The sequence below is a fragment of the Anolis carolinensis genome, chromosome 3 (assembly GCF_035594765.1).
Source record: "Anolis carolinensis isolate JA03-04 chromosome 3, rAnoCar3.1.pri, whole genome shotgun sequence".
NCBI classification, from domain to species: Eukaryota; Metazoa; Chordata; class Lepidosauria; order Squamata; family Dactyloidae; genus Anolis; species Anolis carolinensis.
The window spans coordinates 83,968,286-83,988,501 of record NC_085843.1 but is presented as its reverse complement, the minus strand read 5'-3'; the positions used below and the strand labels follow the sequence as shown (position 1 = coordinate 83,988,501).

At 40.4% G+C, this 20,216-nt stretch overlaps 1 protein-coding gene across 1 annotated transcript in view; it reads right to left on the bottom strand.

The window, feature by feature from the left end:
* Positions 1-15,180, bottom strand: part of LOC100564380 (amine oxidase [flavin-containing] B) — a 61,240-nt gene extending 46,060 nt beyond the window's left edge. The window contains exon 1 of the mRNA XM_003218938.4: positions 14,745-15,180. Within this exon, the coding sequence (XP_003218986.3) occupies positions 14,745-15,105 (361 nt within the window). The 5' untranslated portion in view covers positions 15,106-15,180. The remainder of the gene's footprint in view (positions 1-14,744) is intronic.
* Between the last annotated feature and the right edge of the window lie 5,036 nt (positions 15,181-20,216).

Genomic DNA, 20,216 nt, shown 5'->3' with positions numbered 1-20,216 from the left:
GTCCTGATGCCACCTCTCATGATCATTCCATGCTTCAGAGCGATCAGGCAGAATCGGGAAAGTCTGACTACCCCATTCCCAAAACCAGACACATAATGATGACATCAGCATGAAGATCCATGGGGCTCTTTTGGAGCTTCAGCACTTCCATAATCATTGTGTGCCTGGCAGGGAAGGTTGACAGATGATTTTCCGATCCCACCTGCTCAACTTGAAGCATAGAATGGTCATGTGAGTTGGCTTTGAGGCTTTACAGTAAAGTGTGGGAGGGTCTTTGTAGGAGAACACAGAGGGTAAGCAAATACTAATCCCAAAAGATCCAAGTTACACATCCACATGCACAAGGGACACTTGTACATATGGATGTCCTAACTGAACTCTGAACAATATCTGAAAGAGTATGCATTTCTGGTACTCTGAAACTTCAGCATCCTTTTAAGAGGCTCTTCTGACAAGTAAGTGGGTCACCTTGGGGAAGTTACCTTAAAACCTAGAAACTTCTGTGATGGATTCACTTTGGTGTCACCATAAGTTGGAAACAACTTGAAGTTATACAACAACAACAACAACAGCCATTCCTCTTTAAATTGCTTGTGTCTGGTTATGTTTATGATCAAAATCAGGTCAGGTTGTAGGTTGATGCTTCCTTGAAAACATCAGTGATAACTTTGTAGCTTATTAGAATATAGAGAGACACACACACACATAAAATCATGGGATGCAGAGAATCAGAGAGGACAATCCCCTTTTGCTCACAGTTTAGAAAGCAATTTCGCCAACCTTAGATTTTCTTCTGAAGACCCAGTGTTCAGATTATTACATTACCTGGCCTGAAGCCTGAATGTAATAGCATTGGGCTTATTAAAGCAGTCAGCACAATATAAACAATCAGATTACTCCACAGTTGCTGAGATATTGAAGTTGGCATGAGGTACCTGTACCTCCGTTCTTATTCACCAGCAATCAGTCAGCTAAAATTCTGTTAATAAGGCTGTGCTCAAATGGTTCAACTTTATATTGAAGTAAACAAAATTTCAAAAGGCTTCAGTTGTCCTCAAAAATTGTGCTCATCGTGTTACATCACAGACATCTGTAAAGATGGGTGAATGTGATAATAAAAAGTTGCTTTTCAATTAAACAAAAAGCCTTGCCTTTTGCTTTGTCTAATACAATAGGTAGAGAATGTGACATCTGTATGCTGTATGTAGTTGTCAGCTACATTTTTAGAGCCTCTCAAGCTCCTCTGAAGTCCACCTTTTGCAATTTTTGAGAAATTTTCACCCAAACATGTCCCTAAATAGTTCATAATGTCATATCCAGGTCACCAAAAATGCAGCAATCCAGCCTGCAAAGAAAGCAGGGATGTTGGTCCCTACTCCTGATAAAGTGCTCCACCTGTATTAACTATAATGAAATTTTACTAAAACCCTAGTAATAAGAGAAAGAGCACCTCATATGATGGTCCTTTATATTATCTAAATAGCTCAGAAGTAGTTCCAGTTAAAATTATAACATGTGCACCATTTAAAGGTGTTTCATTTCAAACATTATAAAATTACCTTAATTTCACTTATCCTAGAAATGTTAATCCTATGCAGATGTCAATAATGGAGACAGTGAATACACACGTTGAAACAAGGAGTAGTACTGCATAGGCGGTAGCATCCCAAAGTGTTGCTGCTGCTGTTTTGAGCCTTCAAATCAACTGCAATGTATGGCAAGCCTATTATATAGGTTTTTTGCTATATTGACATGTTATCCCAGAATCAGTTCTGTGACAACGATGGCCCCTTCTACAATGCGATATAAAATCCAGATTATCTGCTTTGAACTGGATTAAATGGCAGAGTATACTCATCTGATTCAAAACAGATAATGTGAATAATCTATTTTAATAATCTGGGGTATAAGGCAGTGTAGAAGGGGCCTAAATGACACACAGAGCTGATTTGGGATCTAAAAATGTGGATGTTCCGGTGCGCATTTGAGTGAATAATCCTGCCTGATAGTCAGCTTGTTTACAATTTCTTATTGCACTTTATCACTGCTCCTCACCTTTTTAGATTTTAGACCGTTCCTCCTGCCTTATCCCTGATCATCCCTATACTACCCACAAATCCTACTCAGAGTCCTGCACAAGTCACCCTCCACATATGTAGTACTTATGGCCAGGTTTTAAAGCAATTGCTATGTTTTATGTGTTTTATGCTGTTTTATATTGTTTATATTGTTTTAATTCATGGATTGTGTTTTTAATCTATGTTATTGTTGGGCTTGTCCCCATGTGAGCCGCCCCGAATCCCTTCGGGGAGATGGTGGCTGGATATAAGAAGTTATTATTATTATTATTATTTATTTATTATTTATTATTATTATTATTATTATTATTATTAACATAACCTTGAACCATGATAATAAAAATTGCTATTTTCTTTGGATTCCCCCCGAAGAGTCTAGATTTGAGGAAAAACTTACTTTGGGCTTAGGTAAGCAGTCGAACCATGGACCCCCCGTGGTGCAGTGGGTTAAACCGCTGAGCTGCCGAACTTCCTGACCAACAAATTAACAGTTTGAATCTGGAGAGCAGGGTGAGCTCCCACTCTTAGCCCCAACTTCTGTGAACCTAGCAGTTCAAAAATGTGCAAATGTGAGTAGATTAATAGGTATCAGGTAACAGCGCTCCATGCAGTAACGCTGGCCACATGACCTTGGAGGTGTCTACAGACAACGCTGGCTCCTTGGCTTATTTATTTATTTATTTACAGCATTTATATACTGCCTTCCTCCCCTAGGGGATCCAAAGTAATTTACAACATAATATATGAACAATGAACATAGTGTTAAAAATGATCAACCTGTTGCATTTAAAACAGATTAAAACATCACAAGTTAGAAATGGAGATGAGCACCAACTCCCAGAGTTGGACCCAACTAGATTTAATGTCAAGGGAAAACCTTTACCTTTACCTTAAGCAGTTAAGCCAGTTCCGAGATGAAATCATCCACAACTGTTCACACATCCATATTGTATTGGGATGATACTCACTGTCCCCCTCCTGTTCTCATTACCTCAGCACCCAGGCAGCACAATTATGGCTAATATCAGTTTCTCATCACCTGGAATGACACTAGCTGAATTGACAAGTTGAATGAGGAGGGAGGGGGCAGGATAGGCTGGCGTCACGCCATTCATCACATGACCAGCATTAGCCATGTCATGCCAGCTGACGACCTCAACAAGAATGGGAGGAGAGTGGTAATGGTGACCAGCTGGCAGTGCTAAGTCAGATTCGGCTCCACCAGATAATCAGGACCCCTCCTGCCTCTGCAGTGATTGAGAAGCTGCCAGTCAAAACCACCCCAGACTTGATCCGCGTTTACCACTCAAGATCAGCAATGGTTAAAATCGCATTAGGTCTTTCCAGCCTTTCTTTGGGTATTTGCATCCCTGTGATCCAGCCCTGGCTCTCTCCACTCAGTGGAAGGAGAAAGTATGAAAAGCACAGAACAATCCCTGTAACATGAAAGACTTCAGATACATAAGCAATCTATAGACGAACAGCATTTCCCATCAACATGTAGCTGGTGAGTACTTATCCATTCTTCCTCTAATGCAATGGGCAAGGCTTGCCTGTCTCAAGAAGGCTATGGTGACTGGGTTCTGAACTGTACAGGATTGCTGATACAGTTATTGCTTCCATGTAAACTAGTAGCTATAAATGTGTAAGTCAGGGGTAAAACCTATTGCCATTATGTCATGGTCACACACATGTACTCATGGACTGCATCATAAAAATTTGTGTATGTTCAGAAACAACACATGTAATGATAAATGAAGATCCAACTCAATCTTGGGAAGCCACAAAGTGACAAAACTCAGCCAAATTCTAGCATCATTTCCCTATAATCTCTATTATTAATGACCTCTAAAGATATTGGAAGCAGAAGTCTTCAGCACCAGTACTGCATTCTAGAAACATCACTCCCTCTTCCACAACAGGTTTGATTTCAATCGACTTAGACTTATTCTGTGATATCAATAATTTGGCCTCGTGCCTTGTTATGCTGCTATTTGAAAAAAGATTGTGTAACTTGCTTCAATACTAGCTATATCCTTGGTAGGCTCCCAATATTCAAATAATTATGAAGTGTATGAGCTAGGTGGAGAATTACAATGGGCATAGGAACTGTTTGATCAGCTGTTTCAGAGTGCTTAAAACCAAGCAAACTAGCAAACTAGAACCAATGCCTTATCTTGACTGTCAAAATCACATAAAGAGCAGCTGCAAGTGACAAACAAGAATATGAGAAATGCCATATGGCGAAGAAAAGAGGTCTGAGGCTACAATCTAGAATTAACATGTTGTGTGAAACAACTAGGCAAACCATGTGGTCTTACAAAATAATATGCTGCATGTATCTTCAATATTAATTTCATAAGCAATATTAAAATGCCTTTTATCTTCAGTAAATAAATATCACATGAAGCATGAGGAACTAGTTGTCAATTCCATTGTGAGCTTTGCTTACAGGTGGAATGGCATGTGCTCTCCATTCTTCCTCTTGATACAGTACTTTTTTGAGGAGGCCACAATCCTGTTTGAAGCGGGGATCAACATAGGCAGACTATTTATTATTACAAGGAGAGGCTAAGTTACTTCCCATATATTTTTCTATTCAAACCTCGTAAAATATGAAGATTCTTACAAGCAAAAAGTCTAGTTAAAAAGTGTCCTCCATGTGTTTAATGTAGTTTACTCCCAAGTACATGTCCGTAGGATAGAGTGCAGGCAAGCTGCATTATTCACGAGAGAGCTCAGCAACAATAGATGCCTTAACATTTCTCAATTCTTGAGCCTTTAGTACACTTTTAATTGATAATTCATGAGGAACTGCAACTGAATAGGAGTCTGAATCATTTTGGGGTATCCCAACCTTCCTAGTCTACTCTTAGGATGTTCCATGATTAAAAATGGAAATGAAATTTCCGAGCTTGACCTCTTATAACTTGAAAAAACCACAAACAAAATTGGAATAATTAGAACCAGGAAAAAGGGAAGCCTACATCCTATTTGTAGCACCAGTCAGGTCCATTGGATCAGCTACTGAATGGCAAGTAAACACTCATGTCAATTCCATTGATTCAGTGAGATCCTTCTGTAATCAAAACTAACAATTGGGTTGAAGTCCACATTTTAAAAGTATAGGTAACTTATAGCATCTACATTAGTGCATTTTGTGCATGAAATGTAAGTCAATATAACAGAACATCCATATAATACAAGTGGTAACCCACAAAACAACTAGAACCTTTACAAACTATTTCAAAACTCTTTAAACATCCTCATTTATATGTTTCTCCACCTGTTCTTCTGTAAGAGTTAAAACAACTATTCATTCCTCATAACAAAATTGCTAAGCAAAGACAAAGGAAGAAAAATGGTCCACAGTGATTGAAGATATCCCAAGGCTCTGAAATAATTTGAGTCTTAGATATTTTAAATAGTAATAAAATATTTGTGAAAAATTCAATGCACTAAATTGTTGAGAAATGTGGCCAGGGTGTCTTATAATCACAAAAGACTACTAACTGATTAATTTATACTATAATTGCAAGTGCTTAACTGTTAGCTGTGCTATAAAAAGCCACATGTTTGATCACTGAGTAACCAGATTCGCTATGCTACCCATGACGACAAAAACAAAGACATGCAGTAAGGCTGTAGACCCATGTTTTAAATCTGCTTTAGGTGCTGCCCAAATAAATACTATCAATTTTAGGGTTCTCTCTATAATATATTCCTGGTTTCATGTACCTGTCAAGAATAGGAGAAAACTCTCATGTCCAAGTTCTGGGCTCTTTATTATTTGGTCTATCTTCCCCTTCAATCTAAATTGAATTTGTGCATGTTGAAATAGTGGTAATGCCCACAACCCTTTGGGGTTAACTAGCCTTGCTTCTGGAAGAATGAGGTAGTTATACCTCTGTGCTATAATATTCCTTTGGGGAAGGATGACTAGCAATTCAATTGAGACCAAAAAATGTGCAGCAAGCCTTCAGTCAATGGCAAATCACATAATTGTGTTCACATCTTTCTGAGAGAAGATTTGTCAACAGATTTTTTGACCAAGAAATATAAAGTGTGGTTCTTCATAGTTGAAATAGACATCAAAAACTTATCTTGTAGGCTAAGAGGTTATGGCTTCAATTCCTCTACACAAGTGTTTTCTTACTGTTCAACGGTTAATTCAATGGACAGACTCTAGTAGAGGCTAGCTATAGGATTTGGGCCTTAAACTGTAAGTGATGAGTGTGAATAAATGTTTCACCAAGATAGAAAAGTACAAATGGGAGATCCTGTTTTTTTAGTATTTCTGATTATAAAGCTGCCATGTCCATTTGGCTTGGGCAGAATTAGGTGCACCCATTGGCTTCTGGTTCCATAGCAAAATATTGGCTTCTGACAAGACAAATCTAATTTTGGTAGCACTATATGTGCCACACACGATATGCATGATTCATCACTGGAAAGAGTTTATCATGCAAGATCTCTTCTTATTGCTATCACATGCCCTGTTAGCTCAGCTACAAGGTAAATAGGCTTCTTTCTGCTCTCCAACATTTTTCTCCAGAGTAAAAGAAGAGTATTGTTTGCCTAAAAAATCACTATTAAAAAGTCAACAGGCAATTTGAACACACACAAAGGGGAACAGCCAGCTAGGCATCCAGCAACTACTCTTGTGTCATTTCCCTTCTCTCCTCCTAGAAATGTATTATATTTTATTTTGGTAAAGCAATAATCTAGGAACCCCAATATTCCAATTAACAAAGCATAAAGGAGAGAATTTTTAAAAACTGAAGAAAGTTCAGGATAGAGAAATGTTGTACTTGGGAGAACAGTTAGGATCTTCCCTAAACTTATTTATTTATTTATTTACTATATTTCTACCCCGCTCTATCTCACTCCGATGGAAACTCAGAGCGGCTTCCAATTTTGGCAATTATTCAATGCCACAATTACACAAAACAACAATAAATATCACAATTAAACTGTTAAAATCAAATGACATATGAATACAATTAAAAATTAAACATATTAAAACATAGTACCAATCCTGTAATCATTGTCCAACTGCTTCTTATGTCAGTACTGTGAAAGTATATTGCACTATAATTATGCTACTCCCCAAAGGCCTGGTGCCACAGCCAGATTGTAACTTTTTTTCTGAAGACCAGGAGGGAGGAGGCCAATCTAAAATCACTGGGGAAGGTGTTCCACAGCTTGGGGGGGGGCACCACCGAGAAGGACCTGTCTCTCATTCCCACCAATCGCACCTGCAAAGGAGGTGGGACCGAGAGCAGGGCCTCCCCGGCTGATCTTAACACCTGAACTGGTTCACAGAGGGAAATACATTCAGACAGGTAAGCTGGGCTGGAACCATTTAGGGCTTTATAGGTTACAGTCAGCATTTTGAATTGTGCTGAGTAGCAGACTGGCAGCCAGTGAAGCTGATGTAACAGGTGAGTTGTATGCTCCCTGTACGCCACTCCAGTAAGCAGCCTGGCTCCGGTAAAGAGCCAGCTTTGTTCAGTTGGTTTCAGAGTTCTGGATTCTTTATATTTAAGCAGCAGCCACCCTTGTTTTATGTGAAATTTACACATAAGAAATAAAGGGCTACAAGTTCTCTGAATTATTAATCCACTAATGTATCTGGGTCACCCTGGTCAAGTCACAGTCTCTCAGCGGCAGAAGAGGGCACTGGCAACCACTTCTGAACACATTTTGCTGAGAAAACTCTATGATAGGGTCACCTTAGGATCTCTACAGGTCAGAAGTGGCTTGAAGACAAACCACAGCAACAATGAATTTCTAAAGCACCGCTTTTCTTTCTCTTTTTTCTCCTTTCTTTTATTTTTGGAGGGATATTACTGTAACAGTGAAACTGTCAGCTGGCACTCAGTATGCAAGTCTTTAAGAAAATATGGACAATGTTACATTATTATCTATTCAAAAGTTGCTTAGTTCAAAATACAGACATTCCCCAAGTTAGGTTCTATAGGTTTGTTCTTAAGCTGAATTTGTATGTAAGTTGGAACAAATTCATTTTCTAAGTGTAACTCCATGGATAGCTCAGAGGTTAACACCCTTGTGCTGTTTGTTTTGCTATCTGCAACTCTGTTCAGAAGATTTCATTGCATTTTCTGTCCCTGCAATAAATGAGTTTACCTGCCCTTCCCTAAGAGCTATCAATAAGTTATTTTCCTGTGACTCTGTTTTCCAATTGGAACTGAAATAGTCCCCCCCCCCAAAAAAAGAGTATGGGTTAATATTTAAAAGGATAAAAAATAGCCCCCTGATGAGATTGTACAACAAACATCATTGAGTTTCAACCTATTTTAAAAGTACCAAATTCTGTCTGATCTTGGGTGCTAAGCACTGCAGAGTCAGCCCTGTCTGCCATGTTGGCTTAGTTAAACACCTGACAACCAAAGGTAGGAGTACCTTGTTGCCTTCACTTTTTCCAAGGACAGTATCATCAGCCTGTAAGTCTGATGTTATGACGATGAGCTGCTTTATGAACTATATCTGAAAGACAACAGAAATGTTGTAAAACTGAAAAATAAATTCTATGGAAAAACTACAAATCAAGACTCTATATAATAATAATAATATTAATAATAATAATAATAATAATAATAATAATAATAACAACAACTTTATTTTTATACCCTGCCCCATCTCCCCGAAGGGACTCGGGGCGGCTTACATGGGGCCTTGCCCGATACAACAATCAAATATCAATAACAGAGCAATCACACAATTATCCCAATAAAAACATCAACATCAGTAAAAACAATCATTAAAATCAATATGAATCAATCATGTTAAAATCAGTAGACTAACTTCATAGATCCCGGGCAAAGTGCAGAATGTTCCAAAATGGAGAAAGATAATTTCACAGTTAAAATGGACAATAAAGTGCAGGATAATAATGGGAAGACATTAAAAATACCTTTATGGACGTCTGTCAAATAAGCCTTCAATCAGACAGAGAAGGGGGAAACCAATAAACAGATATTAATTGGACAGCAAAAGGAAGCTTCTCTAAAAAAAACTCCAAGCCAACTAGAAGAGGACATACAATTTTCATGGTTCCAATATAGACAACTCCAAGAAAGATACCAAATGGATAGGAAGATAGGCATTGATCAGAAAGGTAATGAAATAAATAATATTTTCTTCCGATCCAAGGAAAAACGAATTGCAAAAGTTTATAAAATATTATTAAAATTAGACACAGAAGTACACCTAATCAAAGATTGTATGTTTCAATGGTCAAAGAATGTGGGCCATAATATCCACCTAGACAAATAGAAACACATGTGGAAAGGTAGTAAAGGTAAAGGTTTTTCCCTGACATTGAGTCTAGTTGTGTCCAACTCTGGGGGTTGGTGCTCATCTCCATTTCTAAGCTGAAGAACCAGCGTTGTCCATAAACACCTTCAAGGGCATGTGGCCAGCATGACTGCATGGAGTGCCATTACCTTCCTGCCGGAGCAGTACCTATTGATCTACTCACATCTGCATGAGAACTGCTAGGTTGGCAGAGGTTGAAGCTAACAGTGGGAGCTCACCCCACTCACAAGATGCTCTGAGCTAAGAGAAAATTTCTACAAAATGATGTATAGATGGTACATGACACCAGAAAAATTAGCAAAAATGGAACCAAAATTTAAAAAAATGTTTCTTAGAAATATCATTAAAAAGAAGGAACTTTTAACCATATATGCTGAGCATGTCTTAAAATAAAACAAAAAATTTGGATGATAACTGATAAGAACATTGAAAACATCTTAAAAATCAAAGTACCACTAGAGCCGGAAGCCTTTCTGTTGAGACTTACAAATTCAACATTACCAAAAAATAAATGATACTCCTTTTATACATGGTAACTGCAGCAAGGATTGTTTATGCTTACTATTGCAAACAAGAAATTCCCACCAAAATTCCCTTTTTGTAATTTATGGATTACAAAAATGTTGGACATTCCAGAGATGGAAAAGCTGATTAGGTTTATACAATTGCCCAATCCTTCAAATTTGAAAAAGAATGGCAGCCCTTCATTGACTATTTAAAAGAAGAAAAGAAAATGAAAATATTGGGTTTTCTATGTCATCAAGGGAAAATTAGTAGTATAGAGATATAGGAATAACGGGGGGGGGGGGGGGGGGAATAGAGAAGTTAGTGACAAGAATAACAGGATCCCCAATGATATCCAAGGGATCCTGGAAAGTTAATCGACCAGAGATAAATTTTATGACAAAAAATAGTTTTTTTTGATTATGAAGAAGATAGCAGAGACAGAGTAGGAAGCGTTAGTTACAGCTTTCTATTTTCCATTTCTCAACTTTTCAGTCACCTTCATTTCAAATTACTATACAGCCATTTTTCTATCCTTCCGTTTTAGATCAGAAACGACTCTTTTCTCTTTTCTTTTTTAACATCATAGATTTTTTTGTATTACATAACAATGGAAGAAGACGAAGGTGAAAGATGTTTAAAATGCTCCTGTTCTATATCCACTCTTGTACCTTCTCCATTCCTCATATATCTGCAATAAAATTATATGGGAAAAAATGATTTCTCCAATTTTAAAATATTTTCTGCCATTCTCCTTCTTCTAGTAGCCCGCACATATCTAGGAACATGGGTTTGTAACAGTCCTGTAATGTTCTTCCCTTTCACAGCAAGCTACATGTCTGAATGGGATATGAGCCTCTCCAGAACAACAAAGATTGTAGTATTCATTCCCAGAACGCCCACTCTTTTACCATAATGATCTCATTTCAAGGATCATTTTCTGGTGAGGAGATGGATAGACTCTAACAGGACATCATGAATGGAGCCAGCTTGCATTTGGGAAATGATGGTTTGGGGGTTTTTTTACTCCTAACTTGGCATATTTGTTGGTCATTTTGAATGGCTGTAGAAGTGGATATTGGTTAAACAAAAGAATTATTCAGTTATTTATTTATATTTGTCCAGTTGTTCATTAACAGTCAAGGTTCGTATTAACAAACCTTTAATCTTCTTCAGTCAATTGTGCAAGTGTTTGTGCGTTTTCAACAGTGTTGAGTAATGTTTGACAATATTTGAAACCTATGCAAAAAACTGGATACAGTAGTCATCAAATATTTGGGAAAAAACCACTAAGGGTAGAACTGAAGTGTTTTTGTAATATCTTGCCACAACTATAACAGCATTTTATCTGAAACTTCTGCCTGCTTTACTGATAATGGCCAACAGAAAACAGAAAAACCAGCTCTTTCTCAACTTTTATTACATATCCTTTAGTTTATATGTATTACATCATATTTGATAAACCTGTCTTAATTGATGAGATGAGACCTTTCAACTCAGAAATCACCAAGATCTAAAGCTAACAGTAATAAAGCTTTTTAGTCTCATAAATGCATACCTGGTAAGCATTGATATGGCAGACATTAAATGCTTTTACTACTTACACAACAGAAAAATAACAGGGCCAAACCTTTCTAGAATCAAAGAGTTGGAAAAGAGCTCATGGGCCATCCAGTCCAACCCCCTGCCAAGAAGCATGAAAATCACATTCAAAGCACCTCCAACAGATGGCCATCCAGCCTCTGTTTAAAAGCCTCCAAAGAAGGAGCCTCCACCACACTCCGGGGCAGAGAATTCCACTGCTGAACAGCCCTCACAGTCAGGAAGTTCTTCCCAATATTCAGGTGGAATCTCCTTCCCTGTAGTTTGAAGCCATTGTTCCGCATCCTAGTCTCCACGGTAGCAGAAAACAAGCTTGCTCCCTTCTCCCTATGACTTCCCCTCTCATATTTATACATGGCTATCATGTCTCCTCTCAGTCTTCTTTTCTGCAGGCTAAACATGGCCAGCTCTTTAAGCCGCTCTTCATAGGGCTTGTTCTCCAGACCCTTGATCATTTTAGTCACCCTTCTCTGGACAATTTCCAGCTTGTCAACATCTCCCTTCGATTCCAGTACCCAGAATTGGACACAGTGTGATTCCAGGTGTGGTCTGACCAAGGCAGAATAGAGGGGTAGCATGACTTCCCTGGAGCTAGACACTATACTCCTATTTATGCAGGCCAAAATCCCATTGCCTTTTTTTTTTAACTTCCACATGACATTGTTGACTCATGTTTAACTTCTCTACATAACACCCAGGCCTGTAGCGAGGGGGGGGGGGTTAGGGGTTCAACCCCCCCCCAAATTTTTTCAAGTTATAAAAAAAATCTCGTTTACTCATGAATTTTAACTGGTTAACCAAATCCCTATGCTAAGTCTATGAGATGCAAAACATTAAGAGTCCCTCCAGGCACTATCTGAAGCAGATATTGACAGGTTTGTAGCGGGGAGGGGTATGTGCTAGGGGTTCAACCCCCCCCCCCCCCGAAATTTTCAAAACCCCTCCCGAATTTTTTTTCTGGCTACGGCCCTGATAACACCATATCCATGCTGGGCAAAGTGACATCTGTTAAGTCTCTAACTATCAAAATAACAAAGACTCTGCAAGAAAAGTTATGTTTTAATTGATATTTAAACTGTCTCCATTGTAATCATATCATCTCAAAAATACTTGATAAATATGATTAAAATGCAGAATATTCTGAACAGATTTGATTTTTACTGGAAATGATTCCTCTTGTTTACAGAAACTGTATTCCTCGCATTGCTCCATCTGTGGAGTATAACATTGAAAAGGCCTTTGGAATGTTTCCATATAGAAGATACTGAGCTCCAACAATTATGCTCAAAGCCACGCACAATCCAATTTGATCAAGGGGCTTTTTGGGGGTGATCTCAGAAGTCCTCAAAATTTAACTTCTCTTGTAAAGAAAAGATTTCAACACTCAGATCATTTTAGTTCACCTTTTCTGCAACATTCTGAACTCTACAGTATCAGAGTCGCACAACACATGAAATGAGGTGTGCCATAGCTATGGATTCTTGCACTAGCAGGGCATTGAATTAAATGAATTTTTGGAATCCCTTCCATCTCTGGAATGCTATAGATTATAAGTATACATCTAAACTACAGACTTTTTCCAGATGTAATGATGTCTACCAGTTTTCAGAGCATTGAAGTGAGAAACGCATAAGATGATATAATTATTAGGGCTCTTCTAGTAATGATGAGAGCTAGACATTTCAACATCAGAGACAATGCTTGGTGGGTCATATATTGATTCTGGCCTTCTTCTCAGGCATCTCCTTTGTCACTGTTAGGGCAGATTTCTGGACTGGAGAGGCCTTTGGTCTGACAGGCTCCTCTTATGTTATAATGAATGGAAGATAAAAGTCTCAACAAGCACCCCCTACTGTGCTTCAGATTGCAGCTTCCTACAGTCTTGAGGAAGGACTCATCTGTTGGGAAATTCATCTGTAAAGATAAGCAACACCACAGTGCAATCCATGTTTGGTTAACAGTGGTTCTCAACCTGTGGGTCCCTAGGTGTTTTGGCCTACAACTCCCAGAAATCCCAGCCAATTTACCAGCTGGTAGGATTTCTGGGAGTGGAAGGCCAAAACATCTGTGGACCCACAGGTTAAGAACCACTGGGCTAGGAGATGCTTTGTGGGCCTTCTTTCACCCTTGTCTGCACTCTCTCTTTGGCTATTCCCTCATCCCAGCTGCTCTTTTATAAGATTCTCTTTTTAAATAAACAAAACAAAAAGCCTTTCCTCCAAAGGAAAAAAAATGATGGAAGCAACCTGCGGACATTCCCCAGCACACTCCCTTCTTGCTTCCACTTTAATCCTTTTATCATCAGTGGATATCTGATGATGTTTTGACAGCCACTCCTGGCTGATGAAACGGTGACAATTTAGGTACTATCACAAACTAGCATCCACAGCAAGCGATCCATTGAGTCCTCTGGAGTATATAAATCCAGGGATGTGAAGGGCTTGCAAAGAACACATCTAATTTCAGGGCAAAATATGCAATTCCCAGCAGAGGCCCTGTTTATTTAGCAATACACCCAGACAAAAGATGGAAAACATTCTGGTTAATACAGTGGTTCCCAACCTTTGGGCCTCCAAGTGTTTTGGACTTCAACTCCCAGAAATCCCAGCCAGCATACTAGCTGTTAGGAACTGTGGGAGTTGAAGTCCAAAACACCAGTTTGGGAACCCTTGGGTTAATAGTTGTAAGAGACACTTCCGAAATAGGTATTTAATAAAGACAGACAGGTTATTGATAGGGGGTGTCTAAGGGACTCTGGTCTCCAACTTTGAGGAAAGCCTTTAGGGCAGTGGTTCTCAACCTGTGGGTCCCCAGATGTTTTGGCCTTCAACCCCCAGAAATCCTAACAGATGGCAAACCAAAACACCTGGGGACCACAGGTTGAGAACCACTGCTTTAGAGTTTCATAATGAGAGCTTGATGCAAGCAGTGTGGTTGCATCAAGGTGGTTCCCCGTTGTGCAAAGAATGGATGAGAAGGGAGTTTGGGGAAGAGCGGACACATCCCAGCACCTTGCAAATGGGGCAGGAGGGCTGCCAGGGGAGCAGTGCCACCAGCTCAGCCCAGGAAGCGGAGGCGGCAGTGGGCATGTCCCAGGAGCGCGCAGCGAGGGCACCCACGGATTCCTCAAGCAGTGGGCGCAGGAGCCCCACCCAAACCTGGGACTGGACCCTCCCTCCGCCTCTCCTTTCGGGCTCCATCCTCCCTGGCTGCACTGACCTGAGATGCCGCCCCCGATCACCACCACGTCGCATTTGTTGCTGCCGCTGTTCATGGTTGCCGCCGCCGCCGCCGCCTCCTCTCTTCCTCTTCCTCTCCGTCTCGCTCTCGGAGCTGCTCCTCTGGCAATTGCTGCCACGGTGCCGAGGCCCCTCCAGAGCAGCTCCACGCCCCTTGGCAGGGATCGGCCCGGCGGGGAGGCTCCGCCCGCCTGTTGCTGCTTCTCGCCCGGGGCCAGGAGGAGGAGGGCACAGCAATGGAAGAAGGCGGCAGGAGCGGGTCTTTCTGTCCTCAGATCCAAAGGGGGGTTTGAGAGAAGGCTGGGGGATTCAGTCCCTCTAACAGAGGCATCCCACGCCATAGAACGGGCATCACTTTTAATCCCTTGTGTCCCTCCAGGTGGACTCCTACCAGACCTCTGAAGATCTGTGGGAATCATGGAATATAGAGTTGGGAGAGACAACAAGGGCCATCCAGTCCAAACCCATTCTGCCCTGCAGGAAAAGCACAATCGAAGTACCAACTCTGTTGAAAATCCTCCAAGGAAGGAGCTTCAGCCAGGGCTGTAGCCAAGGGGGTGGGATTAGGGTTCAACCCCCCCCCCCGAAATTTTTCAAGTTTTTTTTTAAAAAAACTGGTTTACTCATGAATTTTAACTGATTAACCAAATCTCCATGAGTGTCCACTAATGTTTATTTGTCTTGAGTGTCCACAGAAGTTTATCAATAGAGCCAGATTTCTAAATTATTTTGCATTATGGAAGTACTGTTCATGATTCGCAAAAAAAAGTCCCCGCCCCCCAAAAAAAATTCTGGCTATGGTCCTGGCTTCCGCCACACTGAGGCAGAGTTCTACTGCTATGTTAAAGACACTAAACATTTTATTAATATTATAGAAAACCTTTGTATTCCCGCTGGTGCGGTCTTAATGACCATGGATGTGACTTCTTTATATACCAGCATCCCTCTAGCAGAAGCTCGAGAGATATGTGCGAGCACATTAGATTTGAGATCTACTTTACATCCTCCAACCCATTTCTTACTAGATCTAGTTGATATAATTCTTGAAAAAATTTATTTCAAATTTGATCGTTGGTTGTTGTTTTTTTCAAACTCAAGGCGTTGCTATGGGGAGTGCTGCGGCTCTGTCCATAGCTAATCTCTTCATGAATAATTTGGAAGTTAAATTTATTTTGAATCATGAAAATAATCCCCTTCACGACCACATGGTAAAATATTGCAGATACATTGATGATTTTTTTTGATTATGCAGAATGAACAGTCAGCTCAGGAGTTACTAACATGGGTCAACACTATACATCCCTGCATTAAATTCACAGGCAACATCAGTCCCAACAGTATAACATATCTGGACATAACAGTAATAAAAGACAATAACAAACTGCTAGTAAACAACTTCCGCAAACCCTCAGACAGAAATGCATTTTTGCATTATAATAGTTATCACAGCATATCCCTTAAAAATAATCTACCATATGCGCAGATGCTTAGAATCAATCCCCTTACCACGGGACTTCAAACGAAACTTGGAAATACTGGAAAATTTCAACAGGAAGGAGGAAACCATGAAAATGAAATACATCTGGCCACCAGTATTTTAAAAACTCTAAAATCAAGGCAGCAAATAAAGAACAACACTCTGCTAACAAAGGAATTCCAGGCATGAAACAATTAGGGCCAACTAACACCTCCCAACAAAGGATTCCCCCAGGCAGGAAGAAGCCAGACTTTGAAGCTGCAAGACCATTAAATGCTAATCAAGGTGGCCAGTTGCACCATTCACACTTGCCTCAAGCAGACAAGAGTTCTTTCTCCCTCCCTGGACATTCCACAGATATATGAACCCCACTTGCCTGATTTCCAACAGACCTTACAACCTCTGAGGATGTCTGCCATAGATGTGGGCAAAAAGTCAGGAGAGACCGCTTCTGGAACATGACCATATAGCCCAGAAAACTTACAGCAACCCAGCTCTTCCTAATATTCAGGTGGAATCTCCTTTCCGGTAATTTGAACCCATTGCTCTGCATGAGTCTGCATAGAAAGTGGATGGCAGTACATGAGGAATGGGGAGGGATGATGAAACTCAGGGTTTCTAAATATTTCATGATGTTTCCATATATATATATACAGTAGAGTCTCACTAATCCAAGCTAAACGGGCCAGCAGAAGCTTGGATAAGCGAATATCTTGGATTATAAGGACTGATCAAGGAAAAGCCTATTAAACATCAAATTAGGTTATGATTTTACAAATTAAGCACCAAAACTTCATGTTATACAACAAATTTGACAGAAAAAGTAGTTCAATACGCAGTACTGTTATGTTGTAATTACTGTATTTATGAATTTAGCACCAAAATATCACGATGTATTGGAAACATTGACTACAAAAATGGCTTGGATTATCCAGAGGCTTGGATAAGCGAGGCTTGGATTAGTGAGACTCTACTGTGTATGTATGTATATGTATGTGTGTGTGTGTGTGTATGTGTGTGTGTGTGTGTGTGTGTGTGTGTGTGTATATATATATATATAAACATTGCAATTATATAAAGCTTTTTCCCAGTGTGTTGCCTCTAGACTAGCAATTTCCCAACTTTTTCAGCCATGGAGCCTTTCAGAAGACTTTCCCCCCCCATGGAACCCTAATTCTGTCCCTGATTTTCCTGTGGAATTCTGTCCCTAAGCACTATGAACCCATAAAGTTTTTCCTTCTTTCATCTATTCCTATTGATGACCGTCACCCCGACTTTCAAATTGAATTGAAAACGCAGCGGAGAGTTCCGCCGGTCACCCACCAAAGGAACGGAGCGGGACCGCAACAGACTATTATTAAAAGACCTTTTTTTTTCTTCATTTTCCTCTTCCCTGAACTATGTAACAAATCCCCCCAATAAAAGTAACATTTATTTTAACAGTAACACTCTCTATCTGGTTATTTTGTATCTTTCCCTGACTCCTTCCTTCGCATGAAATCTCTCTCTCTCTCCCGTCCCTTTAACTCCGGTTGAGGTTTCTCTGCCATAGATTAACATGGCGGTCGATATAAATTGGCTCATATCTCTATCAAAATTACCCCTAGAACGCTCCTCTTTTAGTCCTAACCCTTTCTAAGGCTCCTGACTCGAAGACAACCAGCAGAACCGGAATCGGTCCAGTTTTCGGCACCTCAACAGCTGACTGTCAAACGGGACCGACGGCTCCTTCCAAGCTAAAATGCTGCCTTATCCCGGATTTTCCTCTCCCCGCGGAAAGGGTTTAAGAGATCCCTAGCCCCTTTCTGTGAATTGGGGATGGGGGGGATCGCTCTCTCGCTGGGGAGACATAGTTCTCCAAGGACCCTCACCCTCTACAGCTGCCAGGGGATGCCCGGACGGGTGCCCTCCATGTTTCATTCATACTTTTCATGATTTTATGAAGGAGAAGAACACTCTTCCCCAGACCTACCCCTGGACTTATGAAATCTTATACTTCCAAAGACTGCAACCCACATGTGCCCCTTCCCATGCCATCTCTATGAATTCCTTATGAACTCTTTTTCCTCATGTATTTGTGAATTTCCATATTCTATGTACTTGGACACTCTCATGACTCACTGTTGTATGAATTTCCATATCGGGTTCCCCAGATGTTGTGAACTTCGTCCTTATCAAATGTTTTCTATTGCTTATATCATTCATGATTCCCCTTTATGCAATGTCACCCACCTTTATGGATTCTCCTTTATTTCCTTGAAATCTATCTATCTGCCTATATGTATTTATACTCTTTGGGATCCCCGGAAAATATGTATTCTTCCCAGCAGGGTTTATGTTCCAACTTTATTTTAATTTTCATTCTATCCCATATAATTATCAAATCATGAAATCTAATGGGAAATATTATGACCCCAACATGAACTCTAGCCCTATGACCCAGACCTCCCTTCCCAAAAACAAAAGGATAATCTGCCACAGTTTAATCCAATCTCATTCCGATCGCATGGACAATATAGGGCGAGTCACCAAATTCCTAAAGGCGACTCGCCCCCAAGGCAAACATTGTCATATCCCAGGCCAGGACGCCGCAGGAAGGCACCCTGTGGGGCCGTCAATGACGGCTCATCACCACCCATCACCACTTCCCGTCTGACACCCCAAAGATATATCTAAAATCTGTGAACGTGACAGGACCCCGGACATCCTTGATGGGTGTCATTAAATCGGCTGGGCCAGAATTAATCTGATATTTCCCGTCCGGTCACCTCATTGTTTCAATAGCTCCCGCCTCCTCCTCTCTGATTGGCCCGAGGGGGGATAAAAAGCGGCTCCCCATTGGGCCAGCAGAGCAAGGCGGGAAACGAAAGCCCGCCTCGTTCAACCTCCCAGCCTATCCACGATCAGATGGGCGGGGAAGCGGGGCGGGAAATTCAAAGGGCTGTCAGACCGAAGCATTGTATAAATATGGCTTTATTTGAAACATATGTTACGCTAGTAGATTGAATGATCGCTATTAGCGTCCTTTTCAGCTGAATTGCTCAATAAAAAACTCCTTGGCGGATTTTCCTTCAACTTGGCGGACCTTCTTCATTTCAGGCTTCAGGTTGTATTGCGGCTTATATTCTTCTTTTGGCTTCGCCAAGGTCCGTTCCCTCAGGACCGGATCGGCTCCCTCCTTAAGGGGCCCGATCCCCCAGAAACGCGGTCGACAACACTATTGCCTGGGGTTTTTGTAGGTTTGGAAAGAAAAAGATTTAAATTTTGTTTTTAAGGCAGAGGTACACTGAATTTCAATAAAATTTTCAAACTCTCGCATTGGATTTTTTTTTAAAAAGAAGGTTTTTAAAGATTTTTCATGGAATCCCAATGATACCTTTGCAGAACCCTAGGGTTCCGCAGAACACAGTTTGAGAATTGGTCTTCCTCGGCGATTAAGCAATTTTATTTGCATTTAATAAATCATCTAGTAAGTGCTCAAGCTCAACCATCATATCTTTGATGTGGAACTGTTACAACTAAGCAATGCAATAAGAACTGATTTTGTTCTGACACGTATAACACAGGCATTACACAGACAGACCCAATGTGAGTGACTTTACCCATTGCTGCTTGTGGGTGTAGTGGAGGGTTTTGCCCCATATAATGGGGTTTTGAGACCACCTCAAAGTTGAAGTAGAAGCTCCAACTATAGCTTTCCTTCAGGCAGTGAAATGTCTTAGGCTGGCCCTTAAACCTTGATCAGTTTGTAATCTCCCCACAACCATGGCTACATTTCAAGGCCAGCAATATATGCATAACCCAAATCCTGCCTCAGTGATTTGAAGGGCTAATATATTTGTTTTCTGTTAACAAACATTCCCCCTCCCCACTCTATCTTTACCAAATCAAAATGCTGAAACATGTTTTTTCATCTCCCTAATCTTTCTAGATCTGCTTTAATGTAGGGTATTAATAGGCCATGGACTTCACCCT